Below are 21,643 nucleotides of genomic sequence, written 5' to 3'. Positions count from 1 at the left end.
TGCTTCTTTACTTCTGTGTTTTAATTTGTGTTTTTATGTTCCTTCAACCTCTCGTCTCTCTGTCCCCTTTGCTGAAGCCCGTTCTTGTTCCTGGATTGCCATAAAACAACTGAGGAATGTTTGGCTCTGCCAATGAAGGAGAATGCGGATGAAAATGTCAGAAGGTCATTGCCTCTCAGTAGCTTTTTTTCAGCAGTGTTTCTCTGCTGCCTCCTCACTTCATTAACGTTCAGATATTCTGCAGTTTCTCCACAGCAAACACCAGGTTACTGGTTTTACGTGCTACCATCAAACATAGCCTCCTCCCAGTCTGAACACCTGACCCAAACTACCACTTTAAGGTTTGTGGTGTTTTAGACTTAATGCTGCTCTGACCAGCAAGGGCCCTTACAGCCAGTTTTTTCTTCTTTTTTCAGTTAGTGGCCACCTTAGGTAAACATCTTGAAAACAAAACAAAATATTTTCTCACCTACTATCCATTCTTGTCCACAGATATGTTTCACCGAGACATTTTATACAATGATCTAGCGATTGACAATGTACTAAAAGCAGGTATGAATCACTGTACAATTTCTGCCATCAGGGCAGGGAAGAAAATACGGAATGAAATGAGGCTTCAGTAACACTTTAAAAACAATACATTTGTAAGAAAATAAATCAAATATGCACATTTTAAAATAAATTTGAGGTATAAAATAAAACATCATATTTTAAATGTCATGAAGCATTTATAGGAGTTGACATTCTTCCTTTGTAATCTAGGGATTACTTCTCACAAAACATAGGAAATAATCAAATATGTTTTGTTTTGTTTCATTTTTTTTAATTCTGATTTTTTTGAAGTTTCTGGTTATCCTGTCATGCATTATGCATTACAATCTTAGCTTCTAAAGCTAAATTGGCATAATTAAAGATTTTCTGCTACCGAATATTGTTTCTGAATGTGTCAGAACTTTTTAGGGATGGTTTTAAAACAATTTTAGTACTTCAGAAAAAAAAATACAGTTCTTGAATTAAATAATATTCTATAAAACGTTTGAAATTTTATAATGGTTATGAGAGTTTATAGCACATAAACACAGTATAGTGTATATGCATGCTTTATCTAAGGCATACAGGTATAAATCAATGAGAATATTTAGAAAGTGAATTTGAAGCAAAGAATCTATGGGAGAAGTTCAGATTGTTCAGTCTTTCAATAATTCCATGCAGAAGTCATAAAATGCAAAACTAGAAACTCTGTCTCATGACTTACATACAGTTAGGAATGTCTGGCACTGAGACCACGGAGACAGATGAGACCAAGAAAAGTGTGACCAATCTTGCTCCTATTGAACCTAAGAAATTAATTTTTCCTACAGAATGGATCCGGCTTTCTTTAATGCCTATAGAAATTGACCACTGATATCCAGGGGAATAGAATGGGGCCTATAGACACAGTTTGTTTTAGCTGCAGCAGTAATTTTTAATGAAAAAACTATAGTAGGCAAAATTTGGTACAGTTCTAATGAATACATTGCAAATGATTAAAACGATAAAGCTACCTGGCCTTAAATATTGTATTCTTAAATATTTGTCATTCAAACAGACTTGGAAAAGGTACTAATTTAAGAGAGTATTCTGAAAGGCAGTTTCTCATTATTTAGCTTCTAGTGTAAATATATTAGCAATGATTTTTATTTTTATTTTTGAAAGCATTTGTTAACATTCTGAATAAAACAAGATATTCATTATATTCTAACTCTCTATGCCTGTTTTTTTCTAAACATTTTCCCTGAAGTATTCATGAAACGAGAAATCCCATGAAATCTTTGAAACCTAAGATAAGTACTGTCTTCCAAGAACAGTGAGTTCAAGAACTGAGTACAACTCAGTTTATTTTAAACCACTTAAGATATGTGTTAAACTTTTAAATATGCCAATTTCCTGTATGAAGTCAGGTCACAGCTTTCCTGCGTCTTGTTCACCTACTTGGATGTAGAATGTTTTCAGTAACACTACATTTTGCTTAGCAGACAATATCTCATCCTAAGTATTAGAGTAAATTGCAAATGTAACAACTTCCTACAGCTGATGAAGAAGTTACCTCTGACATCCGGATATATAGACAAAGGAATCAACCTCTAGATCAAGACAGAGGAATGAACCAAAAGTCTACAAGGACTTCTGAAAACAAATAAAAATTGTCACTCTATACAGTGGAGAGAAAAAAGTTCAAGGCTGAAATTATTTAAGGCTGAAATAGCCTTTAAAGGCTAAATTATTTTTGTCAATTTAAATATATACAGACAGAGAGAGTCAATAAACAAAATCAAAATCAAATTAAGAGAGAATAGAGGCAATTCAGTTTTGACTTATTTTTCTTAGCTGTCAAAATAACCATATAAATTCCAAATAAACATGTACCGGTACTTAGTGCAGTAGTGTAAGGTTTTCTGAATGCACTGCTTAGCAAGCAGACAGCTTGTTATTTACCTATCAAAATTTTGACTGGTGTTAAGATGGAGCTTTACAGTTAAATCTAAAAGTCAGATTGGCATGGACAATAAAGACAAGATTGAAAATATGGAAAAAGAGTCATTGCATCCTATTCTAATTCGGCTTTTGTTATGGCTGCTACGTGGACATCCAGGAAAAATAAAAGAGTCTTGGCTGCAATACATCAGGCAAGAATTAGAATATCTCTTTCTCCTAGTTGCTTTTCTAAAGCCTCAAGCACTAGCCAGAAGTTAATTAACACTTCACCCAAATTCCAAATTAGATGTTAGGTAAATTATACACACTAGAAAGATTAGATATATTTCCCATGCTCTCTAACTTTCTTTGTAAAGTGAAGTATAAGTGGTGTTTTATTTAAGTTATCTCAGAAATTTTGCTCATCGTGGATAGGTTGGAGAGAAGGCTGATGGGAAAATCCACAAAAGAGAATCCTTTAGACAGTCCTGTCTGCAGCCAGTCACACCTGCTAAAATCTCTGTTATAAAGAAAATATGCCACTGGAAATACCTATTCTTGTGAAGAGAAAAGATGGAAAGTATTAGAAGGTCTGCTGATATAAGAGAAGTAAATAAAACCGATTGGTAAGAGTTTGTAAACAAGATTCTAAGATAGTGCCCTAAGCAAATGCTAACAAACAGCTTGTCATTGCAGTACATAAGATTGCATAAATAAATAAAATCAGGTGGTCAACAATATTAAAGTGTATAATATCTTAGGAATTCAGTGTGTTTGTTTGTTTGTTTGTTTGCTTTGCATGTTTTTTACCAACTCCATCTTAACCACATCAAATCCAGTTAAAACAAAATTCACCAAGATCAGGTAAACCTAAATATTTTCAATATTGGCAAAGCTTTCTTCATGTCTCTCTCAGCTTCAGTTCAAATAGGTGTTTTGAGAGAGGCTGACCAGGAGAACTACTTCCTGCAAACCCTTCACATTGCTCCCAGGACTGAAACTTTGTTGGTTTGCACCAACAGTGGAAGCAACACTGTGCCTATTTTTTCTATACTGATCTTTAACTTTTTCAAAGCAAAAGAAATCATACCTCTGATTTCTTGCACAACAGAGCTGATAGAATTTCAACTCATAATTCATGTACGAAAGAAGAAATCTACTTTGCCAGGTTCATATTTATCTTAAAAGTATCCCTCCTTGAAATATACCCCATTTTATTTTTTTAAGTCGATATGAATAATTTTGTATGGATATGCTTCAGTTAAATCTGTTTTTTTTTTTTTTTTCGTTTGGTTGGTTTCTTTTTCTATTTTTTTTTTCCAATTCTATTTTATGCTTGGAGATAGAAACTGTGATCCTTGGCATTAGGAACTTGTTTTTAAAATGACCGACAGAGATGACTTGTCGTTGTGTTCCATAACTTACCACATAGAAAGAAATTAAAAAAAAAAAAAAAAGTCGGGAAGAGCCCGCAGTCATTTTTCTTATGGGCAAAACATGGGCAAAACATCAGTTAATTCAGAGGGGGGGTAAAACTTAGGGAAAATCCTGCTGTCCACGGAACATATCGGTTTCTGCGCTACTGTCTGCTGGTCCTACAGAGGGAAAACAAACTGCTTTTGACATCCAGATTCGCTCTTTCATGAGCAAACGACTCACCACCACCAAACTTTCCCCCTCTTGTCAGAAAATGGAACGCAGTTCCCAAGCGCCAATCTCACCGGGGTGAACGCTTTAACCTTCCTCCCAAGGCACCCTCACGGCCCACACACGCACCCTTCCCCGGCCAAAAAATAAAAAAATAAAAATAAAAACGAAGTCACACGAGGGGCTTTCCTTTGCCTGTTACCTTTCTCCACAAGCTCCGGAGGACCACGCTCATTTCTGCACCGCCGCGCCCAGCCCCGGCCGCCACGGGTAAAAGTTGCGGGGAACAAGCGGGGCGCGGCGGGGCGCGGAGCGGATCGGAGCTCCCCGCGCGGCCGGTGCCGGTGCCGGTGCGGGGCTGGCGGTAGCGGCGCGGTGCCGCCCGCGGGCGCGGTGCCGGGCGGGCGGCGATTGGCGGCGGCGCTGACAGCGGGCGGGGCCGTGCCGGCGGCACCGCCCGCCCCCCGCTATAAGCCTCCGGCCGCGGTTTTCTCGGGTCTCTCTCTCCCGCTCTGCGCGTCCCTGTCGATGCGCAGTGGAAATCCGCACCGGGGAGCTGCTGAGGGGCGCCGGTGTCATGTGAAAGCGCACATGCTCTGCCATCCCCGCAGCCCTCCGCGCTCTTTTTCTTCCGTCCGAGTGTTTTTCGTTTTTATTGTTGGTTTTTTCCTAGCGTAACTCCGTTCCTTCCTTCCCCCCCCCCCCCCCCCCCTCCCCTTCCCCTGCTTCGCAAATAGCCAGCCGCCGCCGCCGCTCCGCGGTCCCGGCGACCCCCGCAGGGGCTCCGAGGCGGGCGGGCGGGTGTGCGGCTGCCGCCCCCGAGCAGCTCGCCCGGCGGCGGGCAGCCCGCGGAGCCGCTCCGCGCCGAGCCGCGCCCCGCCGAGCCGCCTCGGAGGGATGGTGTTCCCGGCAGAGCAGAGCTGCGGCCCCCGCCGCCTCCGCGGGTGCTGAGACGGGGTTTTCGTGGTGCGGCTCCCGGGCTCCCAGCTTCATGACTGCGCGGAGCGGGGAGTCGCCAACACCATGCGAGGTAAGCGGGCCGGGCGGGGTGGGGAGCGGCTTATTTTATTTATTTTTATTTTCCGGGGAAACAGCCGGGGAGGAGGTTTTGTGCCGGGGGAGAGGGTCCGAGGGAGAAAGTTGGTGGGTCGCGCCCTCCTGTCAGAGTGACTGCTCGCAGAGTGCTCCCCGCACCCGCGGGGACCAGCCCGAAGTGCCCACCGCAGGAGGGTGAGGGAGACCCCTGACGTGCCCCGCGGGCCGTGTGAGGAAGTCCGGCGTCACCCGAGGCCGCAGAGGGCAGGGATGGAGGGAGGGAAGCCACTACCGATGTCTGTGCCTTGAAGCACCCCACCCCTGTAAACACCCCCAAAACTGTCCACGGGACGCGCTCGCCGGCGGCAGGTGGTCTGTACCGCAGGAGCCGCCTGCCCCTTGGTCCCAGGTCTCTGCGAGTACGGGTAGGGGCTCTCCCTTCCCTCCCAAAAAGTTGTTCTCAGGACTTTTCTCTGGCTTCACGCTGTTCACCAGCCGCCTAGTCGAGTGGGGGCTACTTTCCTCGGGGGTGGCTGATGGGGAGGGGTGTGTCTCCCGGGATCACCATCGCCGTGCCTGCAACTCTCCTCCTTGGTTCCCCAAGTAAATGCCCCCTGCGCAGCCCTGTTCCTCCACTTACCTTGGAGAGCAGCCAGAGCCTTCCCTTCTGCATCCCCAGGGCTTGCAACCTCACCCGCGGGAGGCCCTGCAGGAGATCGCGGAGCCTCCCCACCAGCGGGAGACTACCAAGCTGCTGGGCAGCTGGTCCAGAGAGTGCCTCTGGGCCACGTGCAGCCTGCTGTGTGTGGCACACTGGGACATCTATCTGCTGGGCACAGGGGATGGGATGTGGGGACGCGTTGTTTCCGCGTGTCTCAGGGCCAGGCAGCGCTCCACTGGCACTCCACTGGCCCCTTTTCCTGGGTCAGGCAAGAACCATCCTTGCCAGCCTCGGGCAACCACAGGGGTTGTACACCTCCTTTGCCACATCCTCCGTGCTCCCGTTTAGTGTCCCATCCTTCCTTTCAGTTGCTTGATAATGAGGCAAAAAGTAGTCTTTCTTGGGGTATAGGGCTGGAGAAGAAGGGTTTGCAAGCAGCAAAACATGCGTGGGGTGGCATCCCCATTGCGTGCAAAGATCTTGAGTCTCTGGTTTGTTTAATGAATGGGGATACACATACTAGAGACAACTCTAGCTAGGATTTCCTCTTATGGGATACTTGCTCCTTTAGCTGAGTTCATTAACAGCACTAACAGATCATGCACATATGTAATTTTCTCTGTAGAAATTCAAACTTTGATGTTTGCACAGAGAAACAAAAAAGCCCTCTTTCCCCCTCCTCTCCTAGAAGATAGGGTTTGTGCTTTGGGGCATCTACCAAGAACTTGCTAAACAGTATTTCTTTCATAAGAACACAAGGAAATGAAGAGAAGGGGAAACACTCTCAAGTCTGTAAAACATCTCCTTTTGCAGCATTTTTTTCTTTGTTAATGAAACATCTTCAGTGTGAGCGTAACCAGTCAGTGGCTCAGGGTTTTTTCTGATACGTGCTTGCATGTGCCCCTTGGGCAGGGTACCCATTTCCATTTTACTGGGAGTTAGGCCAGCCAAGGCACAGCCATCTTGTCCTCTTGTCCCCCTTGTGCTACCACCAAGCCCAGGAGCTGCCATGACCAGCAAGGAATGAAATGCTTTCTCACTCCTCTGACCCTTTCCTTTAAAATAAGCTTGAGTCTGTCCAAGCGGCCATGTGTTGGGGATGAGGAGTGGGATCCACCAACACACCTGGTGGCATCGCTCACGGGGTCTGCATCTGTCTCTGCCTCCTCTGACACCCCTTGAGCTGTGCTATCAGCTGCCATCCATGAAGAGGTGCCATGCTCTAGCACTAGATGCTTGTTTGTGTTCATGTCTCATGTATGTTTGCTTGCTCAGCAGGGAATTTGCAAGTGGTGGAAAAGGGGGTTGGGGTGGAGGGACAAACAAACCACTTCCAGCCTTGTGCAAAACTCATTGTGGAAGAGGTTACTGAACTGATGTTTTACACCAGGTGTACATTGAGATGAGAGCAGTATTTAACACCCCATCAAACAGATGAGAACACTGTATGCTAATAGAATATCTGTCCGTTGCATTTGTGGCTTGCCTAATAAATTAAATAAATATCATAATTAGTAGATTTCAAGCTTCTGTGAATTAATGCATTTAGACAGCTATAAATGTTCTTGTGAAAGGGTTTAATGAATTTTCAACTGTTATACTCACTGTTATGGTTGGAGGAAGAAGCTCTCTTGTACATGTGAGGTTTTCCCCAAAAATTTCCCAGCCAAGCAGTGATCCTTCCAAGCTACAGTTGATGCACCTAGCCCAACATGCCTGGGGTGAGCAGAGTTTGTTGTGGTTGTTCACCTGCTGCACATCAGAGATGGAGGCCAAAGAGCTGCCAAAAATTTCCAGCTTGTGTTGATGCATCCCAAAGCACTGGGCTGTTGTAGGCTCTTGGCCATCCCATCCCATGGTAGTGCAACTAGCATTGAAGCACATCCCAGCTGTTGTGACACTACATTTCTAGTCACTGGTCATGTCATATTCAAAATAATAGCCTCCAGTGCTACGTCTCCTTTAAATTATTTTGAGGATACACAGCCATGCTGATTTATAGTTGAACAATATTCTGGTGCAGGAGACTGAACACTTGTGTTGTGGATGTGGTCATGGTCATAGTAGTTCCATATCTTTCCTTCTGAATTGGAAATGTAACTTGGAAGTTGATGTCTTTGCCTTTATAAGCTATAGGTATAAAATGTAGATAAAGAATGAGACTTACAATCTCTGTTCAGTGGAGACCTCCTTATTTCAAACCTTCCCATTCCTGTCAAAAACCTGTGAGAGGATAAAGAATGTACTTAACAAAAAAGGTAGAAATGCACTTAAAACATTTTTAGAAAAAGAGAGCTATACAGTGCTCTAAAATCAGTGTGCTGCTTAACTAAAAAAGAAAACAAGTCTTCTGGGTTTTATCTTCTAGTTTAATTTTTGTTAAACTCATTTGTAAAGTTAAAGCTGTGGAATGCTAATGAGTTATGTATATAATGCAAACAGAAATACCTAAGTGGACAAAATATTACAAATCATCTAATTTTATTCTGGGCACTTTTTACCTGTACGCAGACAAAAAAACATTGAGCTATGAACAGTTATATAGAGCACTCCTTTATTGAAAAAGCAGTATTGAAGCTTTCATTTGTGAATCTTACAAAGAGTTTTGTTTTAAAGAAATTGATACCCCTAAGCTGAGGTATTTAAGGAAGTTTTTCTGTGTAGTTTACACTTGTTGGTGTCAGGACTGCGTAATGATATGTTACATAATGTTATATAGTTATTCTGTTTTCTTAGCGTCACTGGAATATTTGTAAGCAATTAGGAAAGTGTGAATCAAACAAATACTATCTGCAGTATTGCTGAGAGAGCTTATTAAGTAACATGTACAAATAGTCTGGATAACTGAGAAATATTTAAGTTCTTTATTTGATGAGTGCAGAAAATCTTCATACACACACATTAAAGCAAATGGAATATATTTCAAAAGTTATTCTAAGAATAAGAAATGCAACTAAATTTGGAATATGTGGCAGTAGTATCCTAAAAGATGTCAACGAAAAAATGAAAAAAAATGCATTGACTATTTAAAACAAACGTGGTAACATAAAATCAATACCGATTTTGACAGATTTAGTATCCTACCCCATAACACCAGAAACTGTTTGTCATCACAGCATGGTGCACCCAACTTGTACTTATCTCAATGATGTTATTGACTTCATTGAGACTCTTTGAAATGTGACGGAAATCAAGTTTCTGGTGTTAGGCCTTTGCAGGTCAATTTTTAGTAAGTGTTTAGAAAATCATGAGCCAGTAATAAACTGCATCATATGATAGAAAATGTATTGTTTGTGTATTGTTCATGTAGCATGACAGGTCGCTCTTTAGAATGAGCAAGAATCAAATCTGAAGTATGAGAGTCTATTTGTACCTCTGCAATACTTTGTTTTGTACTATATTTACATTACAAAGGATGTTGTGCATTTATCTTTCATTATTATATTATGCCACAGTGTTTGGGAGGGAGAAGGGAGAGTATATAATGAAGTTTCAATATAGAACTGTATCTGTTTTATTACCTTTATAATTTTTACCTTAGAAAATATTTTTTTCTGATTTTATTTAATGAGAAAATTGATTTTGACAAATAGATGTCTGGTGACCTGAAATATGGCAACTTAAAACCTACAATAATATGATGTTCGTTAGCTGAAGATGATTTCTCTTTTGTTTTACAGAAAATGTCTGACATCCACTATTGGCCTTTTATAAGTAAATATAGTGATAAGCAATAACTTGATACAATTTACACTTATCACAATACAGTCATGGTTGCATTAAGAGATTAATTTGTCTTTTGTTATTTAAAATATATCAATATTCTGGGTTAAATATACCAGAAACAAACAAACAAAAAACAACAACAAAAAAAGTACATTCTGAGTAAATTTGAAGTCAGAATTCCAGGTAAAATATGCTAACTACTGCAAAGTCTGTAGGGTGCTTGTGTATTGCAATATGTGACATTGATATGTACCTATTGGATGGATGAAATAGAAATGTGTGGATGAAGTATACCTTCAGCAGCAGTGTGTTGTTAAGTAGTTCCAGGAACTAGGATCCACCATGGCATGGACACTGGTTGCCTGATACAGGAAAACAAAATCAAACAAGTGATTTCGAAACTATCCAGGAAATTGTTTCCTTTCCTTTCAAATGATGCAGTGAATTCATAGAAAACAAAGTCTGTGCTATGAAATTGAAGAATGCATGCTTTGTAGCTGAAGACAAAAGAAGCACACAGGAGTAAATATTGATTGAACTAATCATCAGATGAATAGGAATGAGCTTTACCAGTGCACCAGTATAATAGGTTATGTTAACTAGCCCTTCCGTAGCCCATATGCTGGCCTTTCAACCCATGACTCTATCTACTGGGCACTTAATGAGGGAAACCACAGGTGTTATAACGGCATTTATGGTAAAACAGGCTAAATATAATAGTTGTGTAAATAACTGGATATAGTCAAAATAAATAAATATCTTTATTAATGCACTCAAGCACCATATAGAATCATGATGTAACAGCACTGCATTAGTATTTGTGTTTTACACTTTTAAGACACTGTCCTAAATCACTTGATGTTAAGCTTAGTAATAAACCTGTTAAATCAACTTCAACAAAACTATAAATTCTAAAGAACCTGATATATTTGAATTTTAAATCAGTTTTTAAAGAGTAATTTTAACAGCTTTGAGCATTTAACACATTTGGGGCTTTCCATAATGACTTTCATAGACAAAGTGTAGATGTCAAAATGTTGTTCTTTGTGATTCATGTTTGTAAAGTTCAATGTTGTTCCTTCAGATTCTGTTTGCAGTCTGGGTAAAGTCTGTAGTGCAGCTTTGAGAATAAGACATCACACAGTGTCAACGAGGGTGGCAGACAGAAGGTGCATTTTGGATTGTGCCATTTTCCTATTTGTTTCTAATATTGCTTTCATGAGCATATTCAAAACTCTTATTTATGCATATGATTGACAATAAAATAAATCTATCATCATGGCCTGCTTCTTGTTTAACTGAGCAATACTTAATCATTTGAGTGGTCTTGTGGATGGGAATGTTGGCCCTCTGTATTTTTGCTGTCTGTGTATGTGTTGGAGCTGTATATTTAAAATAAATAAATTTAAAAAAAAAAAAGCTCATGCTTAACTTTGCCAGACACATTCTGCTGGAAATTTATGCAAACAGAATGACAGCTGTTTCTGCCTCTGATACAAGTATATAAGCTAATCCAGTTTGACATAAATGTGGTTATTATGCTGTTAATGATGAATTATTTTGATGAATTGGCAATTACAATGCATCTACAGAATTTTTAAGGAAGATCAACGCTGTTACTTCTTCACAAAAACACAACAAATATTAAAAATCATATGTTTATCTGGAACTGAATCATGTACATTTAAAACCACATACTCATTAAAGAGTATAAGTCAAGTAATTGTGCTTGCTTGACAGACAAACTCATTCTGAAAGTTTTAGTGTTGTCGTGGGTCTTGTTTATGTGAGTCATCCAGTTAGCATTTGGTTAGATTTGATAGGACTACTCACATAAATAGGGCAAGCTGAATTTGAGGCCGTTTGCTCAATGTCTCTTTGAAACCCAATGATTAGAATTGTAAGAAATATGAATCATTAGAAAGGCTTAGTCCTTGTTGCCCTGAAATTTCCACAAAATCAGCCTCCATTCCTAACTGCCTGAAACACTTCGGTGCTCAAATATGGATGTTGGCTTGGCTGGAAATTTGTATTTGCAGGAAGGTGTTGGTAAATACATTACTTGTTTTCTCAGATAATGTTGAGCTATAAAAAGTGTTCAAAAGAATTGTTCTTCAACCAGTTGTCAATAAATCACTTTAACTGTTGTGCTTATTCAGAATGCCATACTGCTGCTAGTAAAAAAAAAAAAGTCTAATCTTTATTGTAAGAAAATATATGCATTAATAATAGGTATGAATATACTACATGAAATAATGGGTAAAATAGCAGTATAAATTAAGAGGAATTGTTGATAATTATTTTAAAGTGAGTCTTTAATTCATTATGTCTCTTTGTCCATGTTTTTGAGGTTGTCTCACAGTTAATCCATTCCTCTTAGTTATCCATGTTCACTGTGGAGGTTTCCTGGACACAACAGGACACCTTCCACATCAAAATTATTTTCAAGATTTACATCTCTGCTTCATTAATCCAAAAGTTAATTCATTCTTTAGAGTAACATTTCTAAAAAAAGGCATACATTCTCATCACATTTAATTTTTCCACCCAGCAATCCTCTAGACTAAAAATGTCTTTACTCTTACAAGCAATATGTATTATATGTTGATTTTTTTCTTCTTTCTTTATTTTTTTTTTTGAGTGAAGGTGTTCAGGGGTAGGGGGATGGGGGAGAAAAACTAGATCAAAAGAAGACAAAGAAGTTATTAAATTGCAGTTCAATGTGCTGTCAAAATAATGAGCTGTCAAGAGGGTAGCATATTATGTTATGGAGCAGGTTGTTTTTGGTCTCAGATGAAATTATGGTTCTCTTAAAATAGACTTCAAGTGTAAAAAGTGAAAACAAGGCTGTTTATAAATAAACAACCTTTGCATTACCATTCCCACTACAACAGGAGATAAAATGAGATGGGCTTTAACCAATTGGATAATTGAAGGGTTGGATTATTTAGCAAAAGGTGCACATTGGATGTTTGCAGTTTTTTGAAGGGTGACTGGAAACTACAGCCCCAGCCCTGCAGTCAATTGAAAAAAAAAATGTGGAGCAAACTGTATTCCAAAAGATTTATTGGAAATGATCATTTTTTCTTAGAGGACAGCATATTGTACTTTATATATGGAAACTGTATTTAGTGTGTGTTTATATATAGATAGATATATTAAGGACAATATTTGATTTAAAATGTTTCTTAAAGACATTAATCTGTATTGTCTCCTCTTTCCCTCTTGAAAAACATGCTGTATTACTAGGTGATGATAAACTACTTCCAGTTAACTTCTAAATTTAAGAGCTTGCCACGGGAGTGTATTTTCAAAAACTTGTTTTGCCACATTGCTTGTAACTTTTTCCTTTATCGCTTTTATACTTCAAACAAAAGCATTGATTACTTCAGTATGGGTTGTTTGGGGGATTTTGTGCAATACTTGTACTATATTCAGTGTACTATATATTTAATTGGGATGAACTGAAAGAAAAGAGAGACCATACACAGAAACTGAGGCCAGATATTCATATGTGGTAGGAACACAAATTTGAACAAATGCAGCACAGTCTAGTGGCACAGAGAAGTAATGGCACTAGAGAAGAAACGTTAAAATACAGTGCCATTCAGTGGTTGAATCTCTGTGAAGGGAAGAAACCTTCTTTTGGAGAAAGTTTCAGTGATGATCTAGCATAGCTCGTTTCAGTTTGTTTTGGAATTTATACTCAAACTGTCATTCCTTATTTCAATGAATTTGTGAAAGTTATGTGAGTACATGTTATTAGCAGTGTCTGACCGCAAATCCTTCTTTTCCTCTTTTGACAAAAACCACTCTCTGTATGTCAGTCAGTACATATAGAAATGTGACACAAGATGAATTTAGCTGTTCTTTTAATGTAGAGAAACCTGTAATGTACTTATGATAATATATATAGACAGCACTATACCAGGAATCTTTATTATATGTATCAACAATAATTGTGGAATATTTGCATTTAAAGTTAATGTTGCTATATATTGGAAAAAGTCAATAGCAACAATTTTTTTTTTACATCTTCTCAAAAGTCTATGTATTCTAGAGAATCTAAAATCATTAGTATAAAATAGCATGAATTAAAGCAACATATAAACAAGATAAAACAGTTTTGATTTATTTCAATGGGATGCACTTTAACAATTGTGAATCCTCAGTAATATATGCTAGTTTCTTCTTAACCATAGACAATTCTGGAAAAAACAGATTTTTTTAGTATCTCAAGTGATTAAGAGTAAGAATAAGCAGGAAGATTAAAATAATATCAGTAAATATCAACTATGGTTCATTAACACCGCTTCAGAATAATTCGAACTACAAATTGTTCCACAGCTTAAAGAATGACATCACATTCTACTACAATTTGCAAAGTACTTCTACATGTTTATGAAATTAAATTACAGTTGGCAAACCAATTATACATGTTTATGAAATAAAATTCCTTATGTGGAATGGATTGAAAATAATGGCCTTACCAGTATTGTGGCAACTGTTGCAATATTAAAGATGAAACATCAAAAGTAGCCAGTAACCATTATCTGTAATTTAATTAAAAAATAATTAATTAAAAATTAATTTAAAAATTGGTCTTCCACAAAATTATGTGTGCAATATCTACTAAAACACTTTGAGGAGCAACAATTATCACACAAAGATTTCTGAAGAAACTGTTCATATGTGTGTTTAAAAGAAATATACTTTACAGTATATTACAACAACAAAGTGAAATCTCTCTGCAGAGCTGAGGCATGGTTGATTCAAGGTGTAACCTTATTTTTGAAACAGAATTCCCTATAGAACTGTCTTAAACATTTTACTCTAAAACTAATGGTACAGTATGGCTCTGGTTATTTAGTCTAATGATTTTTAGATGACAGAGCTAAATAATACACTTCGAGTTCAGAGGTTAAGAGGGAAGAAAACTCGCAGTCTTACTTCATAACCCTATCCAAAAGTTCTTCCAATATTTATTTTTGTCAAATTTTGTGTGTGGTTTTTTTTTTTTTTGCTAGCATACAAACCAAGATATGCTTTAAATCAGCAATCGCTATAATCATTACTGGGAGTGCTGTGAAGAACAGGACACTAAATAGACTTTTTGCAGCATACCATTTTCAGGCTTCAGCAGAATCTAGGGGGAAAAAGACTGTGCCAACTTCATCATAAAGATGAAGAAGAAAAGTACATGATTTCAACAGGGAATTTAAACAAACACAAGAGAAAATGAGGAGGAAAAAAGTGTGGTGAATTTAGAGGAAAAAAAATGCATAGAAAGGGTGCTGTTTCAAAAGCAGGAGAGTGATATGGAAGAAATATGTGGAAATGTAAAGGAAAAGTATATGAAAAAGGATGAGGAGTTGTGTTTGTTTTTTGTGATCACTCCTATACTCCAAAGTACTGGTCTCTTCATTATCCACTCATTGCAGGCTGAGGTAAATAACAGAGGGCGTGCTGTTAGAAATGAGAAAGAGAGAGAGAAGTGGGAGTAATAGAAAGAAAGAGTGAAATAAGGGGAAAAAATGTACAATATGAATGTATTCATTGTACTACTCTGTAATACTTGGTGTTGCATTTAGATTTGTTGTAATGGGACTTCAACCTTTTTGGTATTCAGCTAAATGCTAACATTAGACATCCACTCCCATTCATTTTGCCATGTATATGCAGAGCTCTGCTACTCAAGAGTGCTGCAAGTTGGAACATCACATATACATCACATATACAGTTATGTAAGCTGTCTGTAGGAGCTTGGCATTCACTCTTTTTCAGCCAAGTTATTCATTTGCAAAATTGAAATGTTGTTTACAAAATACATCCAAACCTGACCTTTCTAAACTCTGGATCAAATCAAATGTGGTGGTTTTTTTGTTTTGTTTGGTTTTTTCTCCCTATCTTTCCTTTTTTTTTCCCCTCTCATTCTTACTCTATATTTTTTCAGTCACTCTTGTGACTGAAAGCAGTACAGACTGAAAAGGCCTTGGCACTAAGGACTTTCACTTGTTAGAAAATGTAGAATTAGTTGATTAGTGCATTAGATCATTGCAAGTGTCCATATCATATAAAATTATGTTTTGTTTTGTTTTTTTATGTTTTGTTTTTTTCCCCTTAAAAAAAAAAATCTTTGTGTGGGATATACTGTAGGGAAGAATTAAAGAACCTGTTAAAACTTGGTCTGGCTACATCTCCATCATATATCTATTACATTTGCGTGCCTGTAACCTTGGAGATAGAAGAGGTGCTTGAGAGATGAATCTCTACTTCCCTTGTACTGCCTGGTTGCTAGCAACTGCTCACTCTCTTGCCTAGTAAAAGATTTTGCCTGTATCTTTTTTTTTTTGAAGAGTCAGGTAATTCATATAATAGTCAGGTAATTCATATAATAGTCAGGTAATTCATATAATAGGCTTTTTGAGGCAATGGAAGTGTGTAGTAGTGAAAAGATAGTGTCCTACCTGATAACAGCAAAACTTTTTGGTTTGTTTTTGCTTGGTTATTTGTTGTAAAATACAAATAATGTCTTTAAATCCTTTTTCCATGTTCAGAAGATAAAGAGAAATATAAAATGCTATTATGATACTCTTCTTTTTTTCTAAGACCGACATATTTTTTTAGTACCTACCCTTGACTACCTTTCCCCTTTGTAGCAACCCCACAGAACTTACTACAGAAGAAAAAAAAAAAAAAAAGGAAATAAATTTTTGGAAAACTACTCTGGTAGTGTAGGAGTTTCATTTACATGAATTCTCTGCTTTCCCACATCCCCCCTGCAGTTTTCTGTAAGTCCTAAGCATAAAACAGGCAGAGAGCCAAGCTGTCATCCGTTAACATCTATTTCATCCATTCTCAGGATCAGTTGAGCTAAAGGAGGTTATATGTCTTAGAGAAAAGTCTTTAGGTTGTTATTGAAATGTTTGAGAATGCATCAGATTTTGACCCAGTGTTAACCTACATTATCTTTTGGGCAGAAATGAGCAGCAGTATAAAATCATTTCAAGAAGACAAGTGCTATTAAATACATGCTGTAATTTTTCATAATATATCAAAGGACAGACTCCTAGTTTACTGTCAAGACTCCTATAAATTATTTAGGAATTATTTTTCATTTAAGGAATGAAGCTATTTCTGTGAAAATACTGATCACTCTCTAAAGGTGACTTTATGTTACTTTAAATAATAGTAAACCATCATTAACTTTTTACTTACCTCACTACAGAAAAGTAACTGATAAGGTTTCATATTTTAGATGTATCTAAAGATATATTTCTTATTTTATGAGGGAACAGGTGATATTTTGGTATGTTTTTGCATAGAATAGTTGAATAACTACTAAAAAATGAATATTAAAGAAATAATAAATTTAAATTTATTCAAAAATTAAATAATATTATTTTCTTATGAGTTTAAAAAAAAAATTCAGTAGATGTATTCACATCTAAGCATACAAATTTACCTTAAATAGCTATATATTTTTGTGGTTTATAATGAGGAGGAAAAAGAGAAAATAGTGCACCATTTTTCTGTTCTGTTTTGATATCATGTTTATGGTTTCACAGGTTTTGCTCTAAGAGCTAACCAGTCATTTTGATGTACACTTATTGGTTTGGGATTTTACTGCAGCTGTATTTTTAAGTTTTTAGGTTGTTTTGTTCAGTATTGGCTTTAATTCCCACCTCCACTGACTTATTTGTTGCTTTCTTTTCTTGTAGTCTTTGTGATTCTTCATTTCAGGAGCTGCTTCTATGACAATTATAGTTCTATTGGCAGCCTGAACAGAAATTGTCCATTGAATAGGTATTAAGGATGAACCAGAAAGATCCTTCTCACACTGTGTTCTTTAGAAAGACAGACTGAAGAAGAGTTTGTATCTGTCCATGCCAAAATAACCTATAATTATGCACTTGAATGAATATTTTCTGCAGTGACATTTGTAAGCAATCCATGTACAGGAAAGCCAATATAAGCTGTATTTAAGTTATGCCATGTATTTTCTTCTCCTGCGTGACTGTTTCTACCTATATGAAAAGTAATAGCTCCCATTCTATTGCAGACACAGTCAGCATCTTTATACACTAAAGAAAATAAGAAAGCCTTTGTGCAATGAAACTGTCAAATCAGTTAAATTAGAACTTTTGCAAGGATTTTTCTAAGTCAGGGAGTGCTTTCATATGTGATATAGTCTTTACTAGAAAAAGGGGCCAGTCTGATGTCTCTTCTGTACCCTGCAAAGATTTAAGACCTATTCCAAAAGGTTTTTTTGGCATGTGAATACCTGTATAGGTGAGGTTACTGATGTGGCAGAAGTCTTGTCAGGTTATCGTTAGGTACAGACGAGATCCTGGGAGCCAAACTGGCTACAACAGTGGGTCTATCTCTCTTCTGTCATTGCCCTATTGTGCTTCAACATTGACCTTGAAAGACCCTTTTCCTGTGGCAGTTATAACCTTGGCCTTGCTACTGACAGTGCCAACAGGGGTGCCAATTAGTGCTGTGTGGTGGGTTTTGTTTTTCCTTTTCTATGAACAAAGTCCATTGAGGACTGGACTGAGACCACCAGCTTACTTCCAGCAGGCCACCAAGTGCTGTGGCTTTTTTATTTTGCTCAGTCACTCACTAAACAACCTGGTGTTGAACTTTTGTCTGTAATCTGTTTATAGTCTCTGTATCTATCATTAATTCTAAATCATTTCACTTGCTAGAATAAGATGTTTGCTTCTAAAGTATGTTGATAAACCATAGTATTATCTGTAAAAAATACATAAAAAAATTCAGGTTACTTCCAGTGATTAGAGATTGACTTTGAATTTGCTTTTACAAAGTTCAAAATTTTTACCAGAACCCTAAAGAATATACCAGGCATAGAAAGAGAATGCAGCAGGAATGACAGATGCATTAGAATTTTGTATCAAATAAAAAGAATCCCATGTGTTAACAATAAACTTTGCAATCTAATATACAAACATGAGTCTGTCTGTGTCATGGATTTCTCATAAGCAGTCTTAGTGTATTTCTAGTTACTAGGGCCTTTCTATCAAAAATACTTAAGCATATTCAGACATATTCCATACTTTTAAAGTTTTAGAGATAGAAAATTGAGCTGAAAAATAAAATTGTGCATAAGCATTGTGGGAAGCCCAGGGTTAAATCAGTTGTTCTGAAACATGGTTCTGTATTTTTCTGCCTGTCAGCACTAGAGTTATTTGAAAGGAATCTTCATTTCTTTTTAGATATATGTGAACAAGTCTTTTGTAATGTCCAATGCAAATGGACAATAATGCAAAATATTGCAAATATTGCAAATAATGTAAATAAGTCTCCATTTAAATCTGTAATAGCAAATTTTAAGTAACATATATATGTGTGTGTGTGTGCTGTATACTAGACTTTTCAGCTGAATACAGCATCCTTGTTTTTATGCTTTTATAGTATTTTTTAACATTTTAAACTCTTAAAATATTTCATTCTTTTGTTTTTATAGCTGAGCAGAAGTTATATTTTATTAGTCTTTTTTTCAATTATATTTTTTTATTTTTTTCCCTCTCAGTGAAAGCTGTGATCACTAATAGTGAGACATATTATAATTGTATCTGTAACTTTAAATCCTTTAGTGATAGAGTTAAATTTAAGGAAAAGTTAGAGTTTTGTTATTAGCTACAGTAGACTGGAAAGCACAGGGTGAATAGAATTGGTTTCTTATTAAGTCATATTAACGTATGGTCATAATAATACATGATGACTACTCTGCAGGGCTGCAGATTGGACTGGGGATATATCCTCTTAAAATAGCTGTCCCAATGCTAAAAAGAGTAAGTCTCATTTATTCTGATTGTATATATCCTCAAAGAGGCTGTAGAAGGAAACATATAAATGTTGGAACAGCTTAGAAAGTTATGCCAAAAAGGGGACTTTATCACAGTTCAGTAAATTCAACTGGCTACACATCTGAGAAAGAGAGAAGGCCGTAAGGGGGAAGGGCAAGTGTATGAGTGAGTCCCTTCACAAAGTGAGGGACTTTGTGAAGAGAGGGTGAAAAAAAATCTGTGTTAAAGATGAGAGAACTGGGGGAGGGAGACACTTTAGCCTCTCCTTTAAGTACATCTCCCTCCTGAGTACATTTACTTCCATCACAATGGACTAGAAGAGATCTTTGTTTAGTGGTGCAGTGCCCCTGAGACCTAATTTAGCTTTTATAGGAAATTCAAAAAGAGACAGAGTGAGCAAGAGAGACCAGAACAAAGATATGAGTTTGCACTGCGAATATTGATACTTGTAGGTTGCTTCTGTAAATCCTTTAAAAGAAAATCTCCTAGAAAATGCTGACTTGGATTTTCTGCTAGAGGAGTGCAGATGAACATTGTTTCATTATTCAGCTTTTATAATGAAGAGATGGTACAAATATGTGTTCTAGGGTGGCAGTGGTTTTTGTTACTTTAAAATAAGAAGTAGGAAGCCAATAAAATCAAGTGAAAATGCATCAAAATTATTTAAATTTGCTTTTGAAAAAGCATTTTTAATTGAGTCACACTGCTAGAAGCATATATTGGATCTCATTCTGTGAACATTATAAAAACATTCTCAGAAGTCTCAATAATTAATGCATTACATTGTTGTTTCTTCATTTGAGTGAATTTTCATTCTCAGAGTTCAGAATGGCTTTGCTTTCTTCTAGCATGTAATTTTGTAAAGGTCATCTTTAGCCTTGTGAATTTAGGGCCACTGTGATGTTTTTGGTTACACTTTTCCTTGTGTTTTACAAGTCCATCTTTTCATAAGGAATGGCATCACGTCATATGCACACATAACCCTATGAATCTTACTCAGTAGGACCCATTTCCATGGAGTCTTGGCATCAGAGTCCTGTTTTGGCACACTACAGATGTGTCTTTTGAGTATCATTTTTTGTAAAGTGAAACAGATTTGGATGTTGGTGAAATTTGCTTTGGGTAATGTATGATTCTCTTATCAACATACAAAAGCTGCTTTGACATACAGTGTTAGGGACAGCTGCAGAAATATATTTTTGGCTAAAATGAGATGAGATTAGATGAGTCACCCATTAGTTGATTTAACTTTAGGTTTTAATAGTTGGTTTGTTTGTGGTTTTTTTTGTTTGTTTCTTTTTTCTGATCCAGTTGTCCCAAGGTTTATATCTTGCTTGAATATTTCCTTCAAAGAGTAATTGATAAATAAAACATAGGCTTGTCAACACATATGGAAAGCTGATTTTCAGTTAGTGCAAAAGTACACACTTAAAAGTACATACTTTTAAGGAAGTTATATTTATACTTTATTTATTATCTAATTTTGACTGCCTTCCTGTTTCTTCTCTAAAGAGCACCCAGTAGTAAAAATCCTACTTACATAAACTCATGCTCACAGAGCCAATCACTAGTTTGTCATATTGCGTAGCTGAAACTTGTTGCTCTTGTTGCTAGGCAGCCCAATTTACACCAACCAATAGAACTGTATAATTTTCTTCAGCAGTGGATTTCAATTAAACGTCTGGAAATATAACTGATTTCTTCAACAGATCAGCTCGAATAGTAAAAGAAAAGTCATCAATATCTATTCTGCACAAAAGCTTGACTCTTTAAGGTTTTCTCATAAAATATTTAAACAAATAATTGCACTTTTTGTGTTTTCTCAATAATAAAAAAAAAAAACTGTTTTAAACTGTTTGGACAGGAACCTAGTGTTTGCAGTTATGTTTGTTTCCTTTGTTTTCCAAATAGATTTTATCCTCTCCTGAAGTGTTGAGAACAGTGACTGAACACAAATCAACAGAAAATCCCATTTTTATCTAAGATGTGGTTAGGAATCCCTAAAAAACAAACAAACAAACCAAAAAGAGAAATGACTGTGCCCAGGTTTTCTTTTACTGAAGAAGAAAGCATAGGAGAAATTTTCAGATGTATTTGGGGATTCTTGCAATAATATTACACCTTAAGCAAAAATATTTGACATTAAGCAAGATGCTTTGGGATCAGCACATTACCTTACATTTGTACAAATGTTGTTTTGATATGTCAAGGAGACAGAACTCAAAAACAGTCTCAGAAGAGGAACTTTTTGAGGATTATGTCTTGGTATGTTGAGTTTGAGTCGTGG

General features: G+C 37.2%; 1 protein-coding gene across 1 annotated transcript in view; it reads left to right on the top strand.

Annotated features, from left to right (window-relative positions):
- Positions 1–2,947: 2,947 nt before the first annotated feature.
- RORB (RAR related orphan receptor B) overlaps positions 2,948–21,643 on the top strand; it is a 150,403-nt gene continuing 131,707 nt past the window's right edge. Inside the window, exon 1 of the mRNA XM_080574310.1 lies at positions 2,948–5,131. Within this exon, the coding sequence (XP_080430436.1) occupies positions 5,125–5,131 (7 nt within the window). The 5' untranslated portion in view covers positions 2,948–5,124. The remainder of the gene's footprint in view (positions 5,132–21,643) is intronic.

Source organism: Anser brachyrhynchus (assembly GCF_964034855.1).
Source record: "Anser brachyrhynchus genome assembly, chromosome: Z".
Lineage (NCBI taxonomy): Eukaryota > Metazoa > Chordata > Aves > Anseriformes > Anatidae > Anser > Anser brachyrhynchus.
This window is presented reverse-complemented; position numbering and strand designations above follow the sequence as displayed.